This window comes from Emys orbicularis, chromosome 17 (assembly GCF_028017835.1).
Source record: "Emys orbicularis isolate rEmyOrb1 chromosome 17, rEmyOrb1.hap1, whole genome shotgun sequence".
In the NCBI taxonomy this organism is placed as follows: domain Eukaryota; kingdom Metazoa; phylum Chordata; order Testudines; family Emydidae; genus Emys; species Emys orbicularis.
In genome coordinates, this window is record NC_088699.1 from 23,450,820 (window position 1) to 23,474,172 (window position 23,353).

At 56.0% G+C, this 23,353-nt stretch overlaps 1 protein-coding gene across 2 annotated transcripts; it reads left to right on the top strand.

The window, feature by feature from the left end:
• Nucleotides 1-7,133: 7,133 nt before the first annotated feature.
• On the top strand, nucleotides 7,134-11,876 carry LOC135890751 (fibrinogen-like protein 1-like protein). 2 transcript variants are annotated; one of them, XM_065418164.1, is made up of 4 exons: nucleotides 7,134-7,310; nucleotides 8,982-9,125; nucleotides 10,432-10,488; nucleotides 10,842-11,876. In XM_065418164.1, exons 1-4 carry the CDS (start codon nucleotides 7,307-7,309, stop codon nucleotides 11,468-11,470), a joined length of 834 nt encoding a protein of 277 aa, XP_065274236.1. In that variant the 5' UTR covers nucleotides 7,134-7,306; the 3' UTR covers nucleotides 11,471-11,876. The 2 variants fall into 2 exon arrangements, with proteins under 2 accessions (XP_065274236.1, XP_065274237.1); XM_065418165.1 differs by lacking the exon at nucleotides 10,432-10,488.
• The last annotated feature ends 11,477 nt before the right edge of the window (nucleotides 11,877-23,353 follow it).

Below are 23,353 nucleotides of genomic sequence, written 5' to 3' on the forward strand. Positions count from 1 at the left end.
TTATGTATTTTAGGAAGGGTCTGGACTCCTGTAAATTTCTGGAGAAATGGTCTAGGCTAACTCAGGGAGATCCCAAAACTCAGTGGCCACTGTTAGGATCTTGGGACAAGGACTGAGTGGACGTCTTAAAAGACAAACTCGGCCAATCTAAAACTAAATTGGCTAAAGGAGAGGTTGATTATTTCATGCAATGATGGGAAGAGGCAAATCGTAGGTGGACAGAATGGAAACTCATTTCTCTCAAATATTCAAATAATAAGTTAAAAGCTTTATTAAAAGCCTCCTCTCCCACCACCAGACCGAGCACTCCCCTTTACCCCGTTCTCCGAGAAGACTCGGATCGATCCCAACCCCCTTCATACTCCCATCTCTTTGTAAAAAGAAAGAAGAAAAAAAGCCCCATGTTCTGTTCCCCTTTGTTGTCTGCCTCAGAAACTGATTCTTTACTGTTCCACTATCGGTTCAGCAGGGAGGGTGGGCTCCTCGGCTGGCCCCACCCTTTCTGGTCCCTTTCCTTGGACGTTTCTTTCGGAATTGTGAGGTGACCACAATATCCCTCACAAAAACGGTTCATTGGAAACAGCAGGATCGGGCCCAGGCAAGCAAGAGATAAAGGAACTGAGAAACAGGTTGGAAGCCCTAAGGGCATAGTGTCAGGAGTAAGAAAAGGCATGAATCCCTGGAACAATACTTAAAATGGTGAAATCTGGGTTGATAAAGGTGTCATTTTGGGAGATAAACAAGTGATTTAAGGAAAGAGTGAAAAGTTAACTCTACAGAGGCTGGAAAGAATTAAGCAGTTAAACCTTGTAAAAATGTTAAGGACCATGGTTTTTTTTTTTTTAAAAGTCTTGGTTTCTTTGCAGCCATTCTGAAGGGAAAATGGGCCCTTTTCCAAAAGAATGTCTGTAAATAATCCAAATAAAGAGACACTCTGATTGAAATCATTTGACTATGGACAATTTAGTCAAATTTGCTAGAACATGGGCCGGGGGTGGAGTTCTACTGGAACTTAACTGACCCAAATGTATAAAGGGAATATCATCTATATACAGCTATGTAAAAACAGAACAGTGTAGAAGGAATGTTAAGGAAAAGAAAATGTGTATGTTTCTGTCTGTAGAAATATGTGAGGTTCTAAGAACCTAAACCAACTCACCTGGTTTGTAAAACTCCTGTTTTGTAGGTTGAAGATAAATCGGTTTTGTGTTGTTTTGAATAATGCCACTAAAAATCCATTTGACTCTTTAATTCAAAGTTGCAAAACTGACAAGACCTTTTTGCCAGACACAGGTAATCAGTGTTGGTTGGCTTTGGGATTTGGCATTTAACCCTTACGGGGTAACTTGATTCTTTTACAAAATTTAAAATGGTTTTAAATAAAGACCAAGTCATGGCTGCAGCAGGGCAGTCAAAATCAGGAGACTAGGGAGAGATTCTGGATTCTTTTTTGTTTGTTTGTTTTTTTGTAACAAAATAGCAGATGAGCTGTAGTAAAAGGATAAAGACAGTGCCCCTCTGAAGCAAGAGCAGGGGTGAGGTGCACAAAACAAAAAGAAGCAATGTTAGAAACACTGAGCCTTGGGATGGCTCTGTGTAATCAGACTGTCACTTTGATAAGGGTACATGATTGATATGTGTAGCCGTTAAACTATAGAAGGAATGTGCATTTTCCCCAGGACATGTGCAGTGTCTATTATAGAAGGAGTGAAAGAAATGCAAGCGAAACATGCTACTTAATTAAAATCCTATCAGGGCTCCAATGGAGCCACAATAGATTGTGTTTTCTTTTTCAGATGTGTGTGTGTATTGGAAGCAAGAGTTAAAAGGAATCAAAACTCTGGTAAACGTTAATTGTGTCTGCTGATGGCTTTGAATCCAAAAGCTAAGTCTGTGTTCATGCAAATTACCTAACTGATTGATGAAGGGGAGTGGGGGGTGGGGGGACTACCAGCACAAAGAAGCTACAGATAAAGGACATACCTGGTCAGCAAACAAATTGTCTAAATAAAAGGCATGGTATAACAAGATACCTTTAATTGAAATGAGTTGAATGTTAATAAGTACCCCTGTAACAATGTATAGTGTGTAGGATTTTTGGAAAAATCCTTTTTGGTAATGATGCTTCTCAGCTATTACCTGTAAATAAACTTAAAGCTTAACACAGCAGGAAAAACATTACAAACTTGGTCTGCTGTATAAAAATTAAAACTGAGGTACACATGGATTTAATGACTGAACAGTAAAATAACTTCCCCATAACCCTTAAAAGATAGAAGCCATTGAAACCTGGCCTGCCTATAGACCAAAAACACAGGCAAATATGGAGTTAATTGCTCTTGTTTTGCCTGCAATCAGCAAGGGTATTTGTGCAAGAAAGGAATATTTTAAGCAATAATAAATGCCACCCCAAAAGGGGTAGAAAAATGTTATTGTCTTTCAGAAAAAGCTGATACCAGCTACAGGACAACCTAATACAGAAACAAATAAAAAAGTCCGAGAAGGAGCAGTAGCGAGCCTAGCGCCTGCTGCCTGGCGGACATAAAACCGTGACTGCGGTTCCCTCGGTTGAGGTTGTCAGAACCAGAAGGGCCTTGCCTCCAACATGCGCCTCTGGTGGCGCCTGTTCCTCGGCTGCTGGTGTCTTAAGGTCTGGGGAGTCCACAAAGACAATTCTTTTATCCAGCAGCAAGTGTGGATAGCTCAGACCCTTTAATATTTCTAAATGCTGGGTCTGCAGCCACATAGCCCACTCTCAAGCTGGTGTTCCTGTCCTGGCAATCCCACTCAATTCCCCAGACCTCACTGGAGGACCTCGTCCGTCCGTTTAACACAACATGGAACAACAATGACACTTGGGAAGCAGTGGGAATAAATGTATCTAAATGGATAAGTGTGGTGGAAGGAAAAGGTCATTGGTGTTGGGTGTGTAATGGGACAGGGCTGGATCTGGGAAAAAGCCATTGCCTTCAGCATATTGTGGCCAATGGTGTATGGGATTATTCGAAGAAAACTAAAGAGTGGCGGGCCGGGTATGGGGATATGAATTTTTTTCTTGACCTGGGATCAAATAAAAAAATCAATCTCATGTTCCCCCTACAGTAATCTTAGTGAAAACAATACAATCTTTCAATGCCATGCAAATAACACCACTCCTCGTAAGGAGAATTACCCTGTGCCCTTTGGAGGATATTACTCCTCCTTTGCAGGCACCTATGTGACAAATGGGTGCAACCGACCCTTCCCGGCCTTAATAGGCCATCATTGGGTTTGTGGGACCAAAGCTTATACTGTGTTACCAGCTAACTGGTCAGGTATCTGTTATCCCGCCCGAGTCTTCCCACAATTCCGAGTGCTAGGGTCCTTCCCACAAAAACGCCTCCGTAATTTCAGGCGAAGAAGAAGGAACTTACCAGATGCCCAATGGTATGTAAATAACATAAGCCCCTTAACCTGGGAAGAGGCCATTAGCAGTTCCCTTATCCCACTTGGGGGAGTAATACACCATGCAAAAAGGCTCCTGAGGTTACAAGCAGTAGTTGAAATAATGGCAAATGAAATCGGAGAGAATTTAAAAACCCTGGCCAAAGAAACAGGGGCGATCCGACAGATGGCCCTCCAAAACCATCAGGCATTGGGCATAGTGCTGGCGGCCAAAGGAGGGACCTGTGCTCTCATTGGAAAAGAATGTTGTGTGTTTATATCTGACGACACCAGTGAGGTAATAGATCGCGCTAGCCACTTAGAACAAATCACATATCTTCCCCATGAAGAGCCAAGAGGTTTATGGAAGTGGCTAAGTAACCTGTTCAATTTCTCTGGCATAGGAAACTGGTTGTTTCAGGGAGCCCTGACTATCCTGTTTGGAATCCTAATGATTTTTGTATGTTTTCAGTTAATCTCCTGTTGTATCCAGAATTGTGTAAGGTATGCCACCCAGGTGACTGCCCCAAAACAGTGTGCTAATATGATGATGATAAATATCACTGATGAACGAAGAGATAAAGAACGATTAATATGTGGAACCCAGTAATTGTTGGTCTTTGCGTAAACTTGACCAAAAGGCGGGATTGTGAAAGTGAAATGAATTCTATTAAAGAAATAGAATGAATTAAAGAATGCTGTATGTACCTTTAAGTAGAAATGAGAAATGCTGCAAGCCAGAGGGCAGGAAAGCAGACATTAACTGCTTAATGAATTGCCCCAGGTAAGGGCAATTGGTGAAGCATTAGCCTTAGATCGATAAGAGCTAATAAGGAAGCAGGATATGCATATTGTGCCCCAGGTAAATTTTACAATTTTGTTCTCTCTGTCCCTTTGTTTAGTTCGCACCCTTTTATCTGTATAAATAAGACTGTTTGGGTCTTGCATGGGGGCTCACATTATCTGAATGTATTAGCAGAGCGCTGTGCTAATAAACAGAGTGGTCTTGACAAAATTGTGAGTCCTGATTCTAACTTTGACATGGGCAAGCAGAGTCTTTTTATGATTAACTTTCATTAAACTGTCTGTTTCCTCTTAACATAATTTTTTTGCGTCTTTTCATTCTACCAATTCTGCACCCAAGGTCTAAATTCTGGAAAATAAAAAAGAAACCTATTCAAGATTCAGTCATATTTTTGTGTATATCTGTGGTAACAAAACAGTTGTTATTTCTTGTTATGGCAAAATTAAATGATTGACCATATGCAGCTTTCACTCTTTAAATATTGCATACTGATATGTCCTGTGTTAAAATGTCCTGTGTCTTAAACATTGAATTTAAAACCACTTCATAGCAAACGTCTGTACTATGGGAAATGACTTACCGATATTTGGATATTTTAAAATTTATTTAAACATAACTTGTTTCATTTTCAGAACAGAAAAAACTAATTCCAGTGTTGTTGATTCCAATGACAATTTCCAACAGTGAGAAAAGTAGCTGATAAACATTTCAGATAAATGATACTGGTCCCGTCAACAGCACCAGAGTTCAGCCCGTGAGCTAATGAGAACACAAGAGCAAAGAAAGAATAAAATTATGCCACAGACACAAAGGAGCAGTGCAAACGGAAGCTCAAATTTGGGCTGGAGCAGTGAGACTCACGCGAGTCCCTTACCAGTAAGCAATGAACCAAGTCCCAAAGGGACTAAACTGGCCACTTTGTCCTCTGCTGGGATGACAGCCACAGAGACCAGCAGAACCAGAGCTGGGAAAGGCTGCCCCTTCCCCGACTCCTCTCCTCTCCTGCCTCATGCTTTGGGTGCGCCTGTCTCCCACTCTCAGCACACGCTGCAGCAATGAACTGCAGCCACTAGGGGTCAGCCTGTCACTGCAGGCAGCAGTACGGGATCCCCAGTGCCCACCCTGAGCTCCTGGCAGGATCTGGGCCCAGGCTACTTTCCCTCCCACACGCCACCTCCCCCATCGGGCACCGCATCCCAAGCGTACAAGGAAAGGGGTTTTCCCAGAAAAGCACACATAGAGATGTGGCAATTGCCAGCCTGGCTGTGACCCAAGGTCCACCTGGGCCAGTGACCTTCTCAGACAGCGACCAGCACTGGTTGCTGCACCGGAAGAGGTGAGAACCCCACTGGAACAGATGTGGGATGATCTGCCCCATCCCAGGCCCTTTAGTTAGAGCTGGGTAATGCCCTGACCCAGGAGGAGCAGGGGAAACGCCAGACCACAGCTGAGCTGGGATCCTTCTGGTGTCTGACAACGGCCAGTACCGGATGCTGCACAGGAAGGTACAGGGAGGTCCTAGCCAGAGACCAGCTAACGTCCCGGAGCTGGCGGGTCAATGTCCCTTCCAGGACGTGCAGCAGTAACGCGTCCAACCCTGGAGGTTCTGGCTGGGCACACAAATGTCCGATCCCTTATTGAGCCTGGCGGTGTTCCTGGCCTCAGCGGCTCCTGGGGGTGAGGAGTTCTGCACAAATGCCACGAGAGGCTCAGATGAACGGTCCAAGGACCGGCTGCTGTGGTTATCTGGACTGCAACCGTGAGCCAGGCTAGGACGTCGATCCCAGACTCTAGGCGCTCTGGCCTTCAACTCCAACACCAAACCCAGGTAAATACGGAACTGCAGCACATCTGTCTATCTGACCGGCTTTGATCAGGGTGCCCACCACCCTAGTATCTGATACTGCCTTCCCCGCTACAGTCCCCAGGCAGTGGAAGAAAGAAAGAAAACTGCAAATAAAGCACAACTCTGCCACCCCTAATCTCCCAAAATAGACTCTGCCAGCCCCCCCCCCCCAATCCCCTCCTGCCTCAGCCCTCCCCGAACGCTGCGCATATAGACAGGCTTTGCAAAGGGCCGGGAAGGGCCACCCATCTCTGACCGAGAGGGGAGGGAGTTGCCAAGCAGAGGCACTTTACACCGTGAGCTTTAATGTCACCAGGACACACAAATCTCACATGTTTGCCTGCTCTCAGGCAGGTGATGAATCAGCCGGTGCCCCATCTCTGGGACTCGTTGGAGAGGAGAAGCCTGAATGTGTCTGGGGCACTTGATGGCTTTTCCTGACCATGTGGGGGTCAGCTGTGGGCCAGGCAGAGAAACGGGGGCCCGGGGAAGCTGGCGGTGGCAGGGTGCATCTGCAGTAGGGACCTGTCCCAAAGCGTGTAGGGTGCTGGGAGCCCGTGGCTCCTGCTGGGTCCTGACTGCGTGGGGCTTGTAACACAACTTCTGGGGTCTGCAGGCCATAGGGGATGGGCAGTGGCACCTCTGTGGGCTGGAATGTGCAGCTCTAGTTTTGTTTATTTAAAGCACCCAGCAAGAGAACATCCTTCAGCCCATTAGAACCCGTCAGCTACGGCAGGGGGAGCAACAAAACCCAGCCGTTTGCAGGCGTGTGTCACCCATTTGGCCTGTTCGTGTCACACATTGGCAGGAATAATGGTTGAGTGGTAGGGCCTTGGCCTGGCCCGGGCACTACCAGCCCTGAGTTCTGCCCTGCCCTGGCTGCCCCGGGTGTTACCTCGGAGGGAATTATTCCAGATTCCAATGGGTGGCAGGTCTGGGAAGAGCCTTATCTGGGGGGAGGCTGTACCAGACCCGCCCGAGCCAGGCAGGCTCCCAGGTACTCTCTGCTCAGGGCTGATAAGGCTCCTTAGCAGTTTCTCTCCAAACAAATTCCAGTTCAAGACAGCTGACAGCTCCACAGCAGGGCAGCATCCCCAGAGCGCAGCAGGGCGGGGGTTAGGGGGAGCAGTCGGTAGCAGCACCTGCCCCTCGTACAGCAGGAGCTAGAAGTGCCAGCCTCTCTGCACAGAGCAGCAGCGTTCAGCCTGGGCCAGACGTGCTGCGGGGAGGTGATGGGTAAGAGCAGGCTCGGAGAGCCAGAGGGTCTGGGGGGCAGCGCTGGGCCCTTCTGCTCCGCACTAGGGCCGGGTGCGCGTGTTCAGCTGGGATTGGAACCCACCAGCACTTGTGGGTGCGAATGTGGGGCTGGAACTCAACGTGGGGCACTCCCACCTCGCCTGGGGGCGACTGGGGGGAAGGGCAGAGAGACACCTGGGCTGAGACTCAGGAGCAGAGACCCCAGCTCCAGGGAGACAGTCACCCCTGCCCAGCCAGGTTAAATTGCCCAGCTGTGTGACAGCCCCCCCCACCCCCGAGGGGTTCCCCCCCCCCGGTATGTCACAGCAGGGTAATGTGCATACTGAACGGCAGGGGTTGCCAGAGACTGTCTGGGAGAGGCCTTTGGGGATGGAGGAAGCAGCACTAAGGTACATGCCAACCTCCCTACAGAGGAGGGGCCGTGCCCTGCAGATGTGGGGCAGGGAGCTGGGACACTGCGCGGTGGGTCATTGTCTGGCCCAGGCCCTTCCTAGCCGGAGGCCGAGGCCGAGGCATTTCCTTCAGGTCACCTTCCGCTGCAGCTTGGCCACGGGCCCCCATAGCCACTAGCCCAGCCAGGGATCCCAAGTGGGGATTGTCACGGCTGGCTCCTCCCTGCCGCCAGCAGCTCTTCACTGCCAGGGAATTACTGAAATCCTGTGCGCCCCTCCCCCACCCACCTCCTGGGGCTGTGAGTGCCCCCCCGGACAGCCCCCCCAGGCTCTGAGTGCCCCTGGCCAGTCCCTCCCCTCAGCCCCACCTTCCGGGTCTCTGAGTGCCCACCCTGGACAGCCCCCCCCCAAGCTCTGAGTGCCCCTGGCCAGTCCCTCCCCTCAGCCCCACCTCCTAGGGCTCTGAGTGCCCCTGACCAGCCCCCCCTCCACCTCCTGGGGCTGTGACTGCCCCCCCTGGACAGGACAGCCCCCCCCCCCCCCAGGGCTCTTAGTGCCCCTGGCCAGTCCCCCCCGCTCAGCCCCACCTCCCGGGTCTCTAAGTGCCCACCTAGCCCCACCCCCACCCCATGATTCCCTTCCCTGGGACTCTCAGTGCCAACACAGGCCCCACCCCACAGGCCCCCTCCCTGCAGCTCTCTGTGCCCAGCCACACCACACCCCTCAAGGCCCCCCCTCAACGGAGCTCTCAGTGCCTACCTAGCCCTCACCCCCCTATAGGGCCCCCCTCCCTGGGGGTCTCAGTGCCCACCCAAGCCCCACCCCTCAGGTCCCTTCTCCCAGGGCTCTCAGTGCCCCCCCCCCAGCTCCAATCTCCATTTTCCCTTTCTCTCACCCACTCTCCCGCCCTCCCCTGCCCAGTTATTTCCATGGCACAGGGGTGTCTCTGTGGGGTGGGAACATTTCTCCAGGGCGAATCCCAAACTCCCCAGCACCCCTCGCCCTCCTGGGAATCTCTGTCCCAACGGGGCCGGTTCCTAGCATCTCCTCTCTGCCCCGTGTATGCCGGGCCAGTGGCCGGCTGCCCAGCCAGACTGACGGGCGAGGGCGGCAGTGCCAGGCTGTGCTGGGCGAGGCGGGAGGTTCCAGCAGTCCCAGCTCTCGGTTGTGCTGTTCCCGGGCAGAGGGAACTGGGAGTCGCGGCTCCTGAAGGGCGGGTTTGTGTTCCCAGCTTCTCACCGGCTCTTCCCTTTTGCAGCTGCCCGGTGCCCTCGTCTCCTGCTCCTCACCGGCCTGCTGGCCCTGTCAGCGCCAGTTCTCACCCTGGAAATACACAATCTGAACATCTTAAAGGGACCCACCCATGCAATCAGGAACATCCACCCAAAGCACCTGAAGGCAGGTGTGTCATGTGTCTGCTTCTATAGCCCTCCCCCCTGGCCCTAGGGGTCCCTGCCAGCCCTGGGGCCCCAGAACGTCACTCACTGGCTGCCTGGGGATTATGGAGGCCTGAAGCCACTGGGAGAAATTACAATCCAACCGTAGCTCTCTGTTCAAACCACGCTGAGTTCTTTGGCGGTTTGAGGGAGGGGAGGGAGGGAGGTTCGGGGGCCCACAGGGGCAGTGCAGGGAGCAGCATGGGACAAAGCCAGGAGGTGCTGGTTGCCTTGGGCAGCAGAGGGGGCGTGGAGGAGTGAACTGGTGCAGCGCGGGCCCGAGCCAGGCGGGGCAGACGGGATGAGATGGGGGTGCTCAGGCAGCAAGGCGACTGGTGCAGAATTAACACAGAGCTCAAGCTAGGCAGGGCAGGGCTGTGCAGAGCTCGAGGGGAGGCGCGGGGGCTGGAAGCTGCTGCAGGAGGAGCTGTAGAGCCAGGGAAGGGACTGGAAGGCACAAGGTGGCGTGGGCAGAGCCAAGGGAGCGGGCGGTGAGGTTGGTGGCTGCATTTGGGCCAGACTGGAGGGGAGCGGCCAGGAGCCAGGTAGAGCAGTGAGGGGGAGTCTGGGTTAGTCTAAGGCATGACACCCCCACTGGACGGATCAGCAGCATGCTTTGAGGACTGGCCCTGCCTCCATAGCCCTGATTGGCTGGGGATGGGCACACAGGAGAAGCTGGCCTCCCGCCCCGTCCCTCAGAGCCCTGGCTGGCTGGAGAGCTGGCAGGAAATCCTGCCTCTCCTGCCTGCTGCCAGCCCTTCTCCCACCCTTCGAGAAGGGGCTGTCGGAGAGACATGTGCTGCCACCGCAGGGACACAGTAGGGCCCAGGGGAGCCTGAGCTCAGGGCTGGGAGCTGGGAGCTGGGCCCAGGGAGCCGCCCTGCGCATGTGCGAATGGGCCCTGGCCCAGAGGGAAGGAGCCTGTTGGTGCCCGATGCAGGCAGAGCCTCTCAGGCCTCTGGGATTGGTGCCCGGCCCCCTCCTGCTGATGGTTCTTGGCAGCGACGCGGGGCTGTGGCCAGGCTGAGCAGGGTACCAGGGTGGGTCTCTGCTCTGGAGGGATTCTGGGTGAATTCCTGCCTCCCTGCGGGTGTCAGAGTTTGGAGCAACCCAGCAGGGAGAGGCGCCCCAGTGCCCAGCGGATAACTGAGGCCTACAGCTGGGCCAGCGGAGGGACAGGGAGGCGAATGTGCTGAGAATACGCCCAGCTGTGGAGCTGGGAATATCCTCTGTAAAGCCCTCACGTCACTCGGCTCTCTCCTCCCCACACAGATCAGGGGAAAGGGAGCCTCCGGCGCAGCAGAGCCAGTGACATGCGGATAGCCCAGGGTAAGTGGTAAATGTGTCCCGCTTGCATTGTCACCCCTCACAGGGGTCACACACACACACACACATACACACACACACACTGCAGAGATCTGGGAGCAGAGTGCCAGCGGTGAGAACTCCTCAGACACAGCTATGGGGACATCAGTCTGGCGCGAGGCTAGAGACCAGAGCTCACCTCCGGGACTCCTCAGCGCAGCCTGATCTGGCCAAGATGCAGCTGCTATTCCTCGGCGGAGGAGTTGGGAAGGAGGCCAAGGAAAGATTTTATGGAAACTCCACTGTGATCGTAACTGTGAGCAGGGTTTTGTTCCATGAGGTTTTGTTCTTGACAACTTGTCTCGTTTTGCCCACAGTCTGGCCCAAGGACTGCAGCGAGATAACCTGGAACAGGGTCAGTGGCGTCTTCGTCATCCAGCCCACAGGACTCCATCAATTCGAGGTCTACTGTGAGCTGAACAGCACCAGCGAGGGCTGGACGGTCCTCCAGCGGAACCGGCACGACACACAGATCACCTGGGCTGAGTCCTGGAGCACCTACAAGTACGGCTTTGGCAACGTGCACGATGACTACTGGCTGGGGACGGAGTACATCTATCGGATCGCCAAGCAGAAAGTCTACCAGGTCAGGTTTGTCATCCACGATTCATCCGGCACCATGAAATACGCAGACTACAACCTCTTCGGTCTGGAAGACGAGTCCAAAGGCTACAGGCTGAGGCTGGGCTCTTACACTGGGACTGCAGGGGACGCCATGGCCCCAAACAATCCTAGCACCGTGCATGACAACATGAAGTTCTCCACAAAAGACCTGGATCAGGACACTTCCAGTGGGAACTGTGCGTCTAGCTCTGGTGGGGGCTGGTGGTACTCGGCTTGTCATTCTGTTCGACTGAATGTCAAAGGGAGCATCACTTGGGGTAGTTTCTGTAGTGGGAACTGCCAGGCCTCTGCCATCCTCATCAAACCAGCATCCTACTGTTAGTCACCCCTTCCCCACCCTCCTGTCTGCAGTGAGACCAACCCCTGCTCCATGAAGGGAGGGAAAAGGGTCAGAGTGTGTCATGGCCAAACCTCCCGCCCGCCCTCACAGGCCTTGCTGGGGGAAGTATCAGGGTTACCCAGGAAACAGGGCCACTTTCCTTCTCCTCTCCCTCCCTGCAGACTTTCTGAGCTTTTCTCCACTGGTCCTTTCTGCGCTGGGCTGACTCCCGCGCACCAGCATTCGGCTGGAGTGACTCTTCCGCGTCATTTTAGCTCGGCGATGCAATGAGCAGGCCTAGAGGTCACTGGAAAGGTGAAATCCCAAGCATGGCGGGAGCTTCTCAAACACCCTCTGCATGGCCCTGCCTGGGGATCCAGGCTTTGGAATAAACACACACTTCTAAGCAGTGAGGTCTGCAGCTGGTAACTCTGTGCCCTGCTGTCACTGTCTCTCCGGGTGCTCCCATGGGCACCACGCTGCTGGAGAACATGCCTGGCATTACCAGGTTCACAGGCAGGGCATGCGGGGCTGCTGGGATGGGCCCTTTGCTCCCCGCAAGAGTAAATCTCCAGGCCAGCAGCCCTTCCGTTTGGGGTCGGGGGGAGGAGAGACGGGGGCCAGAGGGATTTTCTGGGGGAGGAGAAAGGAGAGGTGAGCGGGAGGAGAGACTTGGGCCCTTAGTGCTGGGAGAGAGGAGTCCTTGGGCCCCCTGCCCTCCGGACCACATCCAAAGAGCCTGTAGGGCAGAGGCAGCATCCATCCCTCTCCCACTGCAGGCGGAACCGCTCCTCGCCTGAGACTGAAAGCTCTGCCCGCAGCTCTGCCTGGCCACGTGCAGACCCCTGGAGCAGGAGCGCGGTGCTTGCCTCATACCAGGGCATCCTGTGGCAGCCCCCATCTATAGGGTATCACGCTGGGCCTAAATGCTGCGGCCAGGTCCCTGGATTCTGCAGCACTTCGTTTATATTAAAGAATGGTGCCCAGGGGCTGGGGCCGAGGGCATCTTCGTGGGGTAGGACCCTGCTGGCTGGAGCCATGTGCCACCAGGGAACGGGTGAGGAGGCCCCAGACCACTGGGCTGGATGCATCCCACTGCTTGTGTGGTAAGATGCAGCCCGTTTCCCCAGCTAGCACATGCTCCCATGGCAGCTTGCACACTAGTTAGCTAGGAGTCTGGCCGCACGCCTTGGCGAAGGACAATGCCCCTATGGTGGCCCGCAGGCCTGGTGCAAGGACTGGTCCCTTTCCCTAGTGCTGTCTGGGCCCAAGGTAGGAACCCTGCCCCACTCCTGCACAGACAGGGGGAGGGGAGGAAAGAGGCCCCTGGTGCTCCCATGCCACCTGGCACAGGGCCTGGCTCTTCATCTCTACATCCGTCCTGCCCCTGCAGGCAGCAGGGCCCAGTTCTCTGAGGGGATCAGTGCCCCCTCCCTCGGCATCACCGTGGAGCTGCTCCGTGTGACACCATCATTCAGCTTGTGCCGATCAATCCTTTCATAGGAAACATTTGAAAATGCTCTGGTTTGAAATCTCCCGGCTCCCTTCCAATACGGGGCTCCTGGCCGGCCCCTGCCTGTCGCCACGGGCAGCTTCTCACACTCCCCTCAGAGCACACGGGGGGATGGGGACCTGGGACGTTAGACAGTGGTCTGGCCAGCGAAATCCCTGGTCTTTGTTCCTGAGCCGCACCTGGCACCGATGCCAGTCCCATTCCCAGGCCGTGAGGTTACACGCAAGCTGCCAACAGAAAAGGGGCATGTTCATCTTCCCTCTTCAGCAGCATTGGCTGATCCCACTGCGCCCTGCAGAGCCACTGTGAGCCAGGGATGCTGGCTGGGCAGCACGGGGCGTGGGCTGGGCCCTGGGAGACAGGCCATGGGCGGAGCAGGGCTGGGGGCAGGCAGGGCTAAGCAGGGCTCTGGAAATCTGGGGGGAGGATGTCTGTGTGTAGGGGGATGGACGGGGGAGCCTGACTGTGGGACTGGCCTGAGCTGGGAATCTGGGCTGGGCAACAGTGACTGTCTCCACAGCAAGGCAACTAGGGCTTCCCATAGGGCTGTGCCAGGGAACAGAGGCTGCAGCTTCAAGCAACCATGCACGGGGCTCCCCAGAACCACAGGTTGCCCCCACAACCCTGGTCCAGTCCTCCAGACACTCCTCCCCCAATGCTCTTCTCTCCCATAATTCCCCTTACCCCGATCACCACCTTGCCCCCACATTCCCAATCGCCCCGCCTGGCTCCCCAGCTCCCCTCCCCTCTGTGCTGCTGTGAGCGCGGAGCAGCGGAGCGTGCTCTTAGCTGGCTGCTCCAGGGGGCACTGTCCTGGCAGAGGGAACTGGGAGTCGCGGCTCCTGAAGGGCGGGTCTGTGTTCCCAGCTTCTCGCCGGCTCTTCCCTTTTGCAGCTGCCCGGTGCCCTCATCTCCTGCTCCTCACCGGCCTGCTGGCCCTGTCAGCCCCAGTTCTCACCCTGGAAATACACAACCTGAACATCTTAAAGGGACCCACCCATGCAATCAGGAACATCCACCCAAAGCACCTGAAGGCAGGTGTGTTGTCTTGTTGTCACATTCCCAGCTTTGCCCAGCTGGCAGAGGGTTTGTGGCTCCCAAGCGCTGTCTCTGTGTCTCACCCGACATTCATCCAGCAGGGATGGGGAGCAGCTTGTGGCTGTGGTCACCGTGTGATTGTGCTCAGTGGCCCCTTGGCCTGTGGTTTGGGGTCCGGCCCTGCCAGCATCTCCTGAAAACTGACAGGAGCCAAACCCCCTCCAGGCCAACCATCTTTGTGGGGGTCTGTCCCCTGGAGGGGAGCCGGGGGGGGGGGGGGGGGGACAGGCCAGGATCGCCGGGCCATGAGGCTGGGGTCAAGTCAGAACATTGGTTATATGCCCAGTGCTCGGCCCTCGGCTGACAGTCAGATCCAGGGTGTGCCCAGAACAGGGTGGCCCGGGTGGGCTCCATGTGGCCAGGAGATCTCACACGCATGTGTCCCTGGCACTGGTCACACGGACGCTGAGCTCCCCCAGGATAACAAACCTGCGGGATTCCAACCCCATTAGACCCTGTGGGACACAAGCAAATTCGCAGCATGCACCCCCCCAAAGCCGGAGGACAGATAATGATAACACGACTCAGACAGTAATAACAGCAACCCGTGACATCTTCCTACTGCAGCGTTACCCGGAGGCCCCAGTTGTCACGGAGGATGGGGGAGTCAGGGCCCTGCACCCCCCACTTCCTGCACCCCCCACTTCCGGGAGCCCTGTGGAGCCAGGGTAGGCAGGGAGCCTGCCTTAGCGCCGGTGTGCCGTTGACCAGGAGCTGGCTGAGGTAAGCGCCGCCTGGCCGGAGCTCGCACCCAGAAACCCTGCCCCAGGTCGGAACCCCCTCCCACACCCAAATTCCCTCCCAGACCTCACACCCGGCACCCCAACCCCCTGCCCCAGGTCGGAACCCCCTCCTGTCCCCTAATCCCTCCCAGACCTCACACCCCCACCCCCACCCCCACCCCAATCCCCTACCCCAGCCCTGAGCCCCCTCCCGCACCCAAACTCCCTCCCAGAGTCCGCACCCCAACCCTCTGCCCCAGCCCGGATCCCCCTCTGGCACCCCAAACCCCTAATCTCCAGCCCAATCCCAGAGCCTGGAGCCCTCACCCCCTCCCTGCACTCCAACCCCCAGCCCCAGCCCAGTGAAAGTGAGTGAGGGTGTGAGAGCGAGCGACTGAGGGAGGTGGGCTGGGCTGGAGTGAGTGGGGGTGGGGCCTTGGGGAAGGGCATGAAAGGGGTTGGGTCAAGGACGTTTGGTTTTGTGCAAGTAGAAAGTTGGCAACCCTACTTAAGGACCTTTGAAAAGCAGCCTCCTTAGCACGGCTCCTGATACCAGGGGCCAAGGCGCCCCTGGACATGAGAACCACAATAGGCCAGAGCAAAACGCTGCGTTAGAAATCGGAGCTCAGGCTGCCAAGCGGATGATAGCTGATAGCTGACAGACAGGAGATGCAGGAATTAAGGTTGTGCCTTCAGCCAGCAACTGGTGTTCATCCGTTTGCACCACACACACACCTGTAGCCAGGGCCACTGTTTCCTTGTCTGTCTGCCTGTTTAACTTCTCTCGGTCCTTACTGTGCCCATCACCGTGGTGTCTGAGTGGCAAACCAAGGGTTTGACGTGTGCATATGAAACTGCCTGACTGGAAGGACGTGGTTTGGTGTGGATCAGTGACTGCTGGGGCGATTGGTGGCAGAAGGCTCTGAGGGCCTGGCTCATTCCGACCTGGCTCATTCCAATGGCTTCTACAGCTGAGAGCAGCCCAGTCTCCTGCCTGGGTCCGACGCAAACCAGGAACTACAGGACCACGGTTAAAAAGAGCAGCTCAAAAGATCATTTTCGCTGAGCCCAGCCCTGCACAGATTTCCAGCTTAGATGTGCATTTTCAGCAAAAGTTCTTGTGATTATTTTCCCCCACCCCGTCAGTCGCATCCTGGGGCGCTCCAGGGACAGCGTGTGTGCGTGTATGTGTATGTGTGTATATATGTGTATGTGTACATGTGTGTGTGCACATGTGAGTGTGCGTGTGTAAGTGTGTACATGTACCCCAGTCAGATGTATCAAGTGCAATGGCACAGCACCCAATTCCTCTGCCCCCCAACTGCCTTCGCTGCTTTAACGTACAACCTGCTCTGCCGGCACCTCTGACTCCTGAAAGCCCTAACGCTCCAGGGGAGCAGGCCGTGCCCTGCCCTGCCCTGGCTGCCCCGGGTGTTACCTCGGAGGGAATTATTCCAGATTCCAATGGGTGGCAGGTCCAGAGAAGAGCCTTATCTGGGGGGAGGCTGTACCAGACCCGCCCGACCCAGGCAGGCTCCCAGGTACTCTCTGCTCAGGGCTGATAAGGCTCCTTAGCAGTTTCTCTCCAAACAAATTCCAGTTCAAGTCACCTGACAGCTCCACAGCAGGGCGGGGGTTAGGGGGAGCAGTCGGTAGCAGCACCTGCCCCTCGTACGGCAGGAGCTAGAAGTGCCAGCCACGTGCTGCCTCCAGCCCCAGAGGCCAGGTGAGAGTGAATTCCCACGTCCCCGCACGATTGGTTCCGTCACTCTTCTACACTTATATGGATTTCCAATGTCAATGTTTCTAACATCAGGTTTGCCAGCTCTCCTTACACCTTTGTCTGCTAGAGCCAAACCCGGAAATGCAGCTACCTCCTCCTGCTGGGTGACTATAGACCTTAAAGACAGACCTCGGAACCGCTTCGTCAAGCTGACTAGCTGCAGCCCCTCGGGTTGCCCGCTCGAAGGTGTGCTGGCCAGGCCCCAAGTCATTTCTGTGCCTCTTCCCTGCTCCTTCTCAGCATTTGAACATCATTTGACTAGTGTGAACAAGAGAGCCCAGGGTGAGCGAGTCACTGGACTCTGGTTATACAGTGCTCTGTCGCGGCTCTGAGGGGCAGTTAACGTCACTTGCTGCACAAGGAACCAGCCCCAGAATCTGAACCAACTGTCCATCAGTGAGTATTTGACTCCCTCTGTCCGGGATGGGGGAATTGGGATTCTTGGCCCCCGCATTTGTGTTTCAAGCTTCACTCCGGCTCATCCCTTTTCAGCTGCCCCGTGCGCTCATCTCCTGCTCCTCACCCAGGAGCGCCGCCAGCTTTTTTGCCGCCCTAGGCGGCGGAAGGTCCCGCCCCCTAAATGCCGCCCCCGACAGAGGCGGCGGAAGGTCCCGCCCCCTAAATACTGCCGACGACCGGGGTGGCCAAAGATCCGTCCGCCGCAGTCGCCGCCCCCCAAATGTTGGCGACCGCCTAGGTCGCCTAATGGGTTGCGCCGGCCCTGTCCTCACCTGCCTGCTGGCCCTGACAGCCCCAGTTCTCACCACAGACACACAAAACCCGCCCATCTGAACGGGACTCATCCATGCAATCAGGAACTTCCGCCCAAAGGAACTGAAGACAGGTGTGTCGTGTATCTGCTCCTCTATCCCTCACCCCTGTCCCTGGAGCTCCCCAGGATGTGACTGACGGGGTGGCTGGCTATTATGGAGGCACAAAGGGGTGGGAGAAAATAACCAACATGAACTTTTGCTGAAAATGCAAACCTAAGCTGGAAATGTGTGCAGGGCTGGGCTCAGCGAAAATGAGCTTTTGAGCTGCTCTGATTAACCGTGGTCCTGTATTTCCTGGTTTGTATCAGACCCAGAAGCAGCAGTAGCATGAGGCTTTCTCCCAGGATTTCCATTAAGGCCAAACCCCAGATACGTCAGTAATTGGTGAGAAGGGCTGACTTTACAAGGGGAGAGGGATAGCTCAGTGGTTTGAGCATTGGCCTGCTAAACCCAGGGTTGTGAGTTCAATCCTTGAGGGGGCCATTTAGGGATCTGGGGCAAAAATCAGTCTGGGGTTGGTCCCCCTTTGAGCAGGGGGTTGGACTAGATGACCTCCTGAGGTCCCTTCCAATCCTGATATTCTATGATAAGATTTCCAGACCAACCACTTCCTACTTATCTTGAGACAAGTATCAACAGTTTGGATGCCTGTCCCAGCTGAACCTCTGCACTATGGAAATTCAGCACCAGCAGGGCTGGAGTGGCAGGTGCAAAGGTGCTAGGCCACACAGTTATTGACCAGTGCCCAAAATAAAGCCAAGCCCTGCACAGTCTGAGCACCCTCACCTCCCGCCAAAGTCACTGAAGCTCGTAGGATTTAAGGTTGCTCAGCAATCCACAGCCTTGGTGCCAGTGGGAGGAACATGCTGAGATGGCAGAGAAGAAATAAAGCAGGTGCAGGGCCCCGGGGGTATTGCAGAGGGGAGGGAAGAGGCCCCATGGCAGGAGCGGCTGAAGAGTCTTTACCAGGTAGATTTTTGAAAATCCTGTTATTTGGCATCATCTGGGGCATTCCAAAGGCAACAGCAAGTCCCTTTGATGGGGTGTGTAAACCCCACCCTGGGCCAGACGGGCTTCAGGGGCAGTTCTGGGCCACGTCAGCACCAGCAGAGTTCATCTCTCTCTAACCACAAACCGCCACTCAGAGCCCTCTGTCTGCCCCTCCACTGCTGCGTCCCATCCCCAGTGGCAAACCCTGAACAGGGCAGTGCTGGCCTGGAGCCTGAACGTTCACCCTGCTACAGGCAACAAAGCTCCTGTTCTGTCTCCGGCCTCAGACAGTGTTGTTGGATGACAACCTCTCCCCCGAGAACTGCTGTGACTTTATAAACGAGCATCAGAAGAACGGGGGTTGGTGGGCAGGAAATGGTTCTGATGGTTCGCTCTATCAATTCCATGGCTCCTGAAATAGAATGATAGAAATGTCGGGCTGGAAGGGACCTGGAGACGTCATCTAGTCCAGTCCCCAGCTCTGAGGCAGGCCCAGGTAAACCGAGAACGTCCAACCTGTCCTTAAACGCTTCCAGTGATGGGGACACCACAGCCTCCCTTGGTGACCTGTTCTGACACTTCCCTGTCCTTAGAGTTACAAAGTTTCCCCAATATCCAACCTAAACCTCCTCTGCTGCAGCTTCAGCCCATTATTTCTTGTCCTACCTTCAGTGGACATGGAGAACACCTGATCCCCGTCCTCCTTATAACAGTCCTTAATGCGGGTGCAGACTATTGTCAGGTTCCCCCTCAGTCTACTTTTCTTGGGACTAAACACGTCCAGTTTTTTTAACTTTTCCTCACAGGTCCTTTTATCAGTTTTGTTGCTCTCCTCTGGACTCTCTCCACAGACCCCCAAATAACCCCCCTTCTCAGCCCACACCCATCCCCCACCACAGACCCCCCCCCAAAACCACACATCCGCCCACACCCAACCCCCCCACAGACCCCCAAATAACCCTCTTCTCAGCCCACACCCAACCCCCCACCACAGACCCCCCCCCCAACACCCCATGTCAGCCCACACCCAAACCCCCACAGACCCCCAGTTAACCCCCCTACTCAGTGCATACCCAACCCCCACCACCGACTCCCAAATAACCCCCCTTCTCAGCCCACACCCAACCCCCCACCACAGACCCCCCCCAAAACCACACATCCGCCCACACCCAACCCCCCCACAGACCCCCAAATAACCCTCTTCTCAGCCCACACCCAACCCCCCACCACAGACCCCCCCAACACCCCATGTCAGCCCACACCCAAACCCCCACAGACCCCCAGTTAACCCCCCTACTCAGTGCATACCCAACCCCCACCACCGACCCCCAAATAACCCCCCTTCTCAGCCCACAACCAACCCCCCATGACAGACCCCCCCCCAAAACCCCACGTCAGCCCACCCCCAACCCCCCACGGACCCCCAGTTAACCCCCCTCCTCAGTGCATACCCAACCCCCACCACCGACCCCCAAATAACACCCCTTCTCAGCCCACACCCAACCCCCCACCACAGACCCCCCCAAACCCCACGTCAGCCCACACCCAACCCCCCACAGACCCCCAGTTAACCCCCTTACTCAGCCCACATCCAACCCTCCACCACAGACCCCCAAATAACCCCTCCCTCAGCCCCCAGTCAACCCCTGCTATAGTCCCCCAACCCACCTGCCCAACTCCCACCCACCTCTGCTTAAACCCCCTCCCACCGCCCCATCTAATCTCCAAATAATCCCCCAGCCACCCACTTCAATCCATCCAACCCCCCACACCCTCTCTAACTAAAATCACCCCAAAACCCCAAATAAATCCAACTCCCCCAAACCTCCTGTCAGACCCCCTCCCTCCCATCGCCTCTTCTCACCACTCCAACCCCAGCTCCCCGAAAAACCCACCCCATTGCACAACCCCCCAAACACCCCTATAAAACATCACCCTGCCCAGACCCTCCCCCCACTCGCCAAAGTCCCACAGCCCCCCCACACCCTCCTCGGCCCCGTTCCCCAATAACCCCACCTCTTAACCCCCCCCACTCCTCACCATTCCCAACCACTTCCTTCCCCCACCCTCTTCTTCACCCCTGCCTTGTGCCCCCTGCCACTCCACCACCCCTTGTGCCCCCAAGGCTCTTCTGATGCCCCCAACACCCACGTCCATTTACCCTACAGAGCTGCTCAAAGCCCCCAGCTCCCGGCTGCCCCACCCCCTTCTTCCTTCCTCAATTCCCCCACTCCCCTATGGCTCCCCCAGGAACACCCCCACCCCAGGACCCTCACCCCTTTGGCGAGGCAGGAGCGTCCCATCTGCACTTTGGAGAGTTACTCAGGGTGGGGACCCCCCCAATGTCCCCTCCGGCTTGTCTTCTTGGCGTGAACAGATGGGTACGTCCCCCTCCCCCATTCAGAGTAACCCACCACAGCAAGTCTTCGAGCCGCTAGAGCGGGGCCCAGCCCTGCAGGACAGGAGCCGCTGCTTCAGGGTGCGAGAGCGAGGGGAGCTCACCCTCCGACCCCCCCACCCCTGAGGCCTCTCCTCCACCTCGGGCCCGGACAAAAACAGCGACCCATGCACACTGGGCAGCGGAGCCTGGCAGTTTCCTCCCCTCGCCCCCAGTGTATCACTGGCCACCTATGAGGGCTGAGTGGCCTGGAGCATGTGGGGTGGGGTGGGGGGAGAAGGCAGGTGGGGAAAGACCCAGGCTGTGGCACTATGCACTGTAGCCCCACAGCCCTGCTCATCAGCCTGTTCCCCTCCAGGGGTTTACAAAGGGCTTGTTCCCGATGTTAGTCCAGTATCTTCCCAGGCCTCGAAGTTGGGCTGACCGGTCTGGAATTGCCAGCTCCTCCTTGCTCCAGACAGGTGCTGTGTTTGCCCTTCGCCCGTCCCCTGCGCCCTCACCCGTCCTCCAGGAGCTCGCCAAGAGACTCACTGAGATTGGGTCTGAGATCGCTCCAGCTAGATCCTTACGTATGAGGCCCACCCGTGCAGCTGCACCAGGCGCTGCGGCCCCTCAGTCACACTTCTGGAGGGAAATGATTAATGATTCCATAGCTGTAAATGGTATGTACCAGCCGGGAGCATCTTTCCCCTCCCGTCCCGACCCTGCCCCTTCCGTGCTGCGGCCTGAGGGCAGGTGCCACCCCTACTGCCCAACAGCAGTGCCCAGCACCCGTTCCCTTGCAGAGACAAGGGCAACAAGAGCCTGGACTTCACCCCCCAGACCGAGCCAAAGCAGGGGCACCGCTGAGGGATGGCTGAGGTCCCTCGGTGCTGCCCATCACCCGTGGCAGGCGCGGCACATTCCGCTCAGCCCTGGAACTGCCACAGCGCCAGGGCCTGGTTCTCCTGCAGGCCCCTCCAGCTGGGGAGAGACGGGGCAGAGAAAGGAGCAGGCCCTGTTACCCCAGTCACAGCCGGGGTCCAGCCCCAGAGAGCGCCAGCCTGGCCCTGGGGCAGGGGGGCGTGACACGGAGAGCAGTTTGGTCCGATGCAGGGCACTGCTGCCAGGTGGCTCATGGGGAGGGGCGGGGGTGGGCTGTGGCGTATGAAGAGTTCAGGTTGTTTTGGAAGGGGAGGGGTAGCCATGTTCCGGGGGGAGTTGGGGTGTGGGTGGGACCCCAAGTTGGGGGGAATGGTGCAGGGGAACCCTGGGTTTGGCAGGGAGCCCCCAGTCAGCAAAACGGCTGAGCGAGCTGGCTGTCCGGGACAGGCTGAGGATGTCCCCGCTTGCAGCGTCATGCTCCAGCCTGGCGAGGGATGGCTGGCTGGGGAGGGCACCAAGCGCAGCCTGCAATTCGCAGAGCGGGGGCTGGGGGTGGCTCCCAGCACAAACAGCGGAGATGGGAGGCGGGAAGGGGAGAGGTCAGTGCCCTGGGGAGGGGGATCCCCCGCTCCCCCACTGCAAAACAGCACACCCCCACCTCACCACCAGCAACCGAGATGGAGGGGACAGCTCAGTGCACGGGGGGGAGGGGTCCCTGATACTCCCAACTGCAAAATAGCAACCCCCTCTCCCCTGTCTGCACCCCAGATGCAGAGGAGGGAGGAGGAAACCTCAGCGGCTCCCAGCTTCCCTCCCCCTGAAAAAATCCCTCTTTCCAAACCTGCCCCCCAAACTCCCCCCTACGCACGGTCTCCACGCAGGCTCTGTCAGGAAGGCCAATTAGACAGGGCCGTGTGTCCTGGGGATGCACTGAAGGGCCATGGTCAGGAAGGGAATGGAAAGATGCAGTTTGGGGGGGGGAGGGCAATGCCCCTTCACATTCCCCCCCATCTTCACCCCTGCCAGTGGACCAGCCAGGACTATGTCATGGCCCATCTTTGGGCTGCGGCCCACGATTTGGGAGCCCTGCCCGAGGGTGAACTTCATCAGGCCCAGCTGACTTGAATCCATGTCGTTAATCTTTAGCCTGTTCTTTCCCTGTTCCGGGTGGTGCTCCTGCCCCTGGCTGTTAGCATTAATGGGGTTCAGCATCTGGTCACAGTGAACTTTGATTGAAGTGAAGACTGAAGCCAAACAGGTAGGAAATGCTCAGAGATGCTCAGAGGACGTCAACCTGACAGATAAATACACTGCTAGGAGCTGGATTATACCTTGTTATGGGTGGAGTTAAAATCTCATTGACACAGCTGTGAGGATGCACTCTTCATTTAAGACAGCTGGAAGCAACAGGTAAGAGGGCCTCGTGTAGAACAAGCCATGATGGCGTGTGCCCAGAAACTAGCACCAGGTGGGCAGAGGATGCCACCGAGTATCGTTCTGAGCTGGTGCGTGTGTGAAAGAGACAAGCCGGGGAGTGCAGCCAAGACACGGAGGCAGAGCAGGAAAGCCGAGCAGAGCCTGTGAGCATGGTGTGATCTTGGGAGGAGCATAGAGAGCTTTTGGGCCAGGTGCTGGCTAAAGAGGCTTGGAGCTGAGAGCAGGGAGGCTAATCCCTGCTGTTGGTTTCTGCTGTGTTTGGAGAAGCAGGACCATGTATGTTCCTTGTAAATGAACAAGACATCAAA